Source organism: Triticum aestivum, chromosome 6D, assembly GCF_018294505.1.
Source record: "Triticum aestivum cultivar Chinese Spring chromosome 6D, IWGSC CS RefSeq v2.1, whole genome shotgun sequence".
NCBI classification, from domain to species: Eukaryota; Viridiplantae; Streptophyta; class Magnoliopsida; order Poales; family Poaceae; genus Triticum; species Triticum aestivum.
This window is the reverse complement of record NC_057811.1, coordinates 123,164,722-123,170,500: the sequence shown is the minus strand read 5'-3', so window position 1 is coordinate 123,170,500 and position 5,779 is coordinate 123,164,722. Positions and strand designations below refer to the sequence as shown.

The window sequence follows — 5,779 nt, the reverse complement described above, 5'->3', positions numbered from 1 at the left end:
TGACTTGACTCCAATCTCCAAAATGCACTTGCAAAGCCAACATCTGGAGGCTTGACACAGTAGTACGTGCGCTCGCCTTTGTTCCAGCCTTCAATGCATCGAAAGAGCATAAATTGATCACACACGATTGACATTTAATCTTCTAACATTTGGTGAAGGTTATTTGCTCGGTGACCTTACCAGCTTACATGTGCTTATCATGCGGTGATCAACTGGGTACTTGCGTTTTACTCAATTCGTCTATTTAGAATAACAGATTAATATAGAGTGTTTAAGGTGCACCGGACATATTTGAGACCTAACGTTAGGACTCAATAAAGCTGCATGTATTATTAATTTCTGAAAGATACATTACTAGCATTGCAATATCAAATACGAACACACAAATGATCGGGTTTTGGATTCTAGATACTGGGAAACAAAAACATTAAAATATAGTTCATCAAAACAAATATCTAGATTTCAAATATCCCTAGATAGTTCAAAAATATTTAAGAAACATGATTCAAAGCAATAGAAGAAAAAAGTAATGCTAGGATATTGTGGTCACAACATGCTTTTCCGATACCCTATATATTCAAAGCCAGTGCTACCAAAAAAAAGTATCAATGTGATAAAGCACGAGCAGATTGCTGTTTTCTGCACTTTCAATGCTTCATGAGAATAGGTAAAGAGGTACTCCCTCCGTTCCTAATTACTTGTCGCGGGTATGGATGTATCTAGATGTATTTTAGTTCTAGATACATCCATTTCTGTGACGAGTAATTTGGAATGGAGGGAGTAGTAGTATAAAAGCCTAGACCTACGAGGAACTAGGCAACCTTCCATTGATGGAAGAAATAAGCATCCAAATGGTAAAGAGATATATGTCATGTACTCCCTCTGTAAAGAAACATAACAGCGTTTAGATTACTAGAGTCTAAACGCTCTTATATTTCTTTACTGAGGGAGTACAATTTAGTAAGTTTTTTTAAATCTTGTAAAAGATAAGAGAAATCACCCGGCCATTAAGGAAATCATTAGTGAATCCTTAACACATAGAAAAAGATAATTAATCCTTATAAAAACCCTATCTTTCTAAAAAGTGATATGACATGCTATAGACAGAATGGCCACATGGTAAAACTTTACCCTTAATCAATTAACGGCTAAGATTGTATAATCATCTCTTACCTCCTAAGAGAAAAGTAGAGTACCTTAAAAGGGTTCTTGTATACTAACAGAATCGAAACTATCCTTTGATTCAATTGTTTGGATGTATACTAAAAGTAAAAACACATTAGTTTGGTCTAGGAGTACGAAAAGCAGGGCCACCTCATGAAAGAAACAGATAACTGGAGATCAATTAATCATGCAAAATTTTAAACGGAGAAGGAAGGGGTGCAAAAGGATCGAAACTTGAGCTAAATTATTATAACAAGCAATTATGTAATTGTAAATGAGGATCAAGGAGCTATGATTTGTAACTGCAAATGAGCAACAAGCGGATGGGAAATTGGAAATGATATATGGCCCATAACTCATGTTACACTGTTCAAAGTTTCAGCCATCAATCCATATCACCGTAAGGCAAAAGTATGATTACCAATGTTCTAAATCCTAAACAAGCAGTCATACATACTCACCGTGTACTCCGTCCAGTAACTGATTGCCTGAGTAATTGCCCAGTATTTCGGTTTATCATGCTAATTGCCCGTTTTTGCTAATCTTACTCGGTGTCGGCACATAGTATGACTGTATGACTACTGCTGAATAAACTGAATTTTAGAACATTGTTCGGTTTTAGCATTTGACTCATCTATTGCTTCGTGCAGAAACCTTGTTCATGAAAAGAAATGCAATCTGAGATATGAGTGGACATGCCGTTGCGCGTACCTTGATGATGGTGCTGCCGATCTGCAGAATGTGCACTCCTGGCTCCAGATATCCCAGCACACGCAGCTTAGGGGCATGGCCAATCTTGACTGTCGTGCTCATTGCGCCTATGCGGCCCCGCTCGCTCCAATTTCTCCAGAGGAAGAGACGCTCCAGGCTTGGGGCGTTCACCATGGCGACCTCCTCCAGGATGGACAAGCAGAACTGCGCGCACCGTAGGCTCTGGTTGGCGATACGAGCTTGCAATGAGGCCAGGCTTCCATGGAACGCGAGCATCTCCAGCACGGGGCTCACGGCGAGCAAGAACTCCAGGTCTTTGTCCTTCATGACGACGCAGCCAAGCACAAGCTCCCGAAGGTTGGGGAAGCCGGCGCCGCGTGGGAGGGCGGTGGTGTTCGGGAACACCCAGGCGCCGAGGCAGAGCCGGGAGAGGGAGGCGCAGCTGAAGAGCGAGGATGGGAGGGGCAGGCCGGGAAGGGGCCAGGGGCGATTAACGAAGACGAGCTCGTCGACGCCCTTGGTGACAAGGATCTGGAACCAGCGCGCGAGCACGCGGCGGTCGGTGGCGTCCATGAAGCTGCAGGTGAGGCTGACGAAGGGGAATGGCCCAGGATGTGCCTTGAGGGCGGCGGAGACGGCGTCGGTGACGGCACGCGAGACGGCACCGGCTCGGGCGGGCCGGCACTCCGCGTCGCCCCTGGAGAGGAGGTGGGTGTCGACGAGGACGAGCGGCACGGAGCGCCAGAGTCCGCGCCAGCGCGAGGAGAGCACGGTGGTGCGCGCGCCGTCCTTGGCGGGGAGGCGAGAGAGGACGCGACGGAGGAGATCGTCGGGTAGGCGGCCGTGGCGGCGCAGCACAGGGGGGCGAGTGTGAAGACGGGCGGCTTGGGGAGGAAGGAGTAGAGGAATGAGAGCATCGTGTGCGTGTGAAGGTTCAGCGTCTCCGGGGCCAGCCCGTGCAGCATCCTCGGAGGCACCGTCGAGTCCTCCCCGACGGGGACGGTGGTGGGGCAGCTTGGCCCGGACATGGCGATCGTGGCCGCGGCGGCGGCGGAGGAGGAGGGTTTTGGGGGGAGGGCGACGCGAGCAAGGTTGATTTTTACGGGGAGACGTGGCCTCCTCCCAAGCACAAAGCCCCCTTTCTCCCAAATTCACTATGGCCCTCTCACGTGAGTGCGGATTTTCAGAGGCCGAGCCACAGGTAGGCCGTTATCGTGGGCGTCCATTTGGGCCTTGGGATGTGCATCTCGTCAGTGGGTGGCAGGCCTATGCAGAGAAATACAGCCCGCGATACGCCTAGGGAGTGTGTAGGCGTATTCTGTGCGGCCCATCGACCGCGACTGCCCCCCGCCACAGCACAGGAAGGAGAATCTCGTCGTCCCCTATCCCAAAACTTTACCCCGTGGAGAAGCCCCAGTCCTCTCTGCCCTCTTCTCTTTCCCCCCGGGCGACGGCGGCGGGGTGCTATCCGGCGAGATGTCCACCAACGGCGGCGACTGCGCCGGGTATGTGTATTCCGTGCCTTCTTTTTTTTCTTAGGTCATCGTGTGTGCCTAATCCCCGTGCCAAATTTGAATAACGTTGACCAAGGGAGCTTGATTTGTACAGGTTCAGGCTCTCCGGAGCACTCGTCCTCCTCCACTCCGGCGACCAAATCACCCGGATCCCGCGTCATCTTCCACTCCAGCGGCGACTCAACTCAAGTTTGCAGAACACCGGATCTGCCCAGGGCAAGGCCCTCGTCCACGAATGTGGCCGGGAAAAATCATTTTCTTCATTTTTTTGGTCGGTGAGGCTGGATCACACGTCAATTACTTGTGCTTTTCTCCTAGCTGTTGATCATCTGTTCCAGATTTGCACTTTTTTTGGTGATTTTTATTTTGTTCCATCTATCCTTTTGAGACGGGTGATCTAGCTGTATGGCTCGATCGAGATGCATATCACTTCTGCTGTTAAATCCAAAATAGACTGCTCTCCTTTGTTTTCTTGTAATCCCCTTCCTTCTATTCCTTCTGTACATATGCGATTTTCTTTTGTTTGTTTGTAATCCCCTTCGTCTGGACTGGATAGATCTCTCGTCATCCTGTTGCTGCGCAGGTCCAAATTTGCCGTGATGTTTTTATAGACAATATATATGTTGTTTTTTATTCATACCCATGCTTATGTGCCAGATTGACTTAATTTCTGTGATGTCTTGAGGATTCCTCTAACTTGGATAATTGATGCTTAATCCTGCTGGAACTTAATAATGGATTTGATGTTCTGTTCTTGATGTGCTAATCCAAGGTTGATAATTATTTCTTAAGTGGGGTAGAGTTTGAATTCCTACCACTGATTGCAAAAATCTTCTGTTCCATGGATTTCAGTTTGTTTCGTTGACCACTTTCCCAGGAGTCACAGACTTGAGCAACGTTGATGGTCAAGTGTGTCGTGGCGGCGAGGCCACATCCCTTGTCAGAAACGCTGGTTGCGGAGCTACAAGTGGCTGGACCAGAAGGTGTTTCAGATTAAAATTTCCTCATCCAAAAAACCATTAATTCTGAACATAGTATGTGTCGGCCTTGTTCTTGGTTAGATTTTGAATACACCCACATTTCTTGGTTAGCTTAAGTTTTTTTATATGTGATCTACCAGATTCTCAATGGTCTGATGATGAATTATCATTCATGTCATCAAGTTTGAAGATTCTTTGTAAATGATGTATATTTCTAGATCATACACTCCTGTTGAATATGAATAGGTAATTTGTGAGGCATTGGGGTGATCATTTCGTTCTTGCATGCCAGCCTGTTAAAATTCACATTTCTGCGAGCAGTTGACACCGCCATGAGTGTAAATGATTTCATGTCATGTTTAATCTATGGAAGTGTTTATGACACCGCCATGAGTGTGAGCTTTTATGCATTGGTGTCTCTTAGTTAGGTAAGGCAAATGTTAACAGGAAGAATGCGCTGGAATTGTCAATGAGACCAATATGTCGAGAAGGGAGATGACCCAGTAGTCTAATGATTTCTGTAACGGATTGTTTGAATCATCTTCAAACTTCACTTGCATCTATTTTTGTTTCTCTATGTGACTATTACTTTTGTAACTGTTTGTTTATTTTTTTGGGTACATTGCTGACCCAATTGTTCAGGATTAGGATCGGCAATGCTCCTGAGGAGAGGGAGATGAACCCCAACAGGAAAACATCGCTACAATTGTCTGTGCGTGCTTATGGAGAGAAGGGTGTATCAACCGTGGTGTTGTTGGACACCAGAACTGTCTTTTATGCCCTTCCCTGAATTGTTGTTTGTTGTACTTTGTTAAATCATAGGGCTGTTATGTAAAATGCATGTTAAATCTTGGGGCTGTTACTTTTAGTTTACATAACTGCTAGTTCGAAACTGTGGCATTGATATCATGCCACTACTTAGCTTTGGTATGCAGAAACTGAATTCAAATGTTGTTGTGGCTGCTGTTAACTACACATGCCTGCATCTTGTTTCTGTTGAGCTTTAGACTCTAGTAGTTATATCCTTGACCTGAATGTGTTGTACCAACCGAGCTGGATGCACCCGGGGATGAAAAAAATTAGTTACTGTTGCATGCTGGCAAATTGATTCTTTTCCCCACTAATTGTGCTACGCGATTGCAGATTGCTCCGCTGTAAACAGAGAGACGTAGGCTGAGGTCTATTGAAATGACCACTCAATGTCTTAGCTTCTCTAGGTGCTCCATTGCACCATGCACCGCCCCTGTCCAATGGTACAGGCATTCAATGGCTACAGCCGGGGCGCGTGATGGGTGATGAGCTCCTACGAGAACTATTAGCGCATGCCATGGCTTTGGTTAACTGGGCCATGGTCGTATGTTCTTCGCCAACGAGTTGCTAATCACCTGAAAAGTAAACGATTTTTTACCT

At 46.3% G+C, this 5,779-nt stretch overlaps 1 protein-coding gene and 2 pseudogenes across 10 annotated transcripts; 2 read left to right on the top strand and 1 right to left on the bottom strand.

Moving 5' to 3' along the window:
* LOC123144026 (protein ASPARTIC PROTEASE IN GUARD CELL 1-like) overlaps positions 1-2,084 on the top strand; it is a 4,135-nt pseudogene extending 2,051 nt beyond the window's left edge.
* Positions 1-2,903, bottom strand: part of LOC123144028 (putative FBD-associated F-box protein At1g05080) — a 3,957-nt pseudogene extending 1,054 nt beyond the window's left edge.
* A 152-nt stretch (positions 2,904-3,055) lies between these two features.
* On the top strand, positions 3,056-5,344 carry LOC123144027 (uncharacterized). 10 transcript variants are annotated; one of them, XR_006471215.1, is made up of 4 exons: positions 3,056-3,380; positions 3,484-3,660; positions 4,242-4,372; positions 5,012-5,344. XR_006471215.1 is itself a non-coding variant. In XM_044563041.1 (4 exons), exons 1-4 carry the CDS (start codon positions 3,352-3,354, stop codon positions 5,157-5,159), a joined length of 489 nt encoding a protein of 162 aa, XP_044418976.1. In that variant the 5' UTR covers positions 3,062-3,351; the 3' UTR covers positions 5,160-5,344. The 10 variants fall into 10 exon arrangements, 1 of the variants encoding a protein (XP_044418976.1); XM_044563041.1 differs by having other exon boundaries at positions 3,062-3,380; positions 3,484-3,664; XR_006471218.1 differs by having other exon boundaries at positions 3,090-3,380; positions 4,267-4,423.
* The last annotated feature ends 435 nt before the right edge of the window (positions 5,345-5,779 follow it).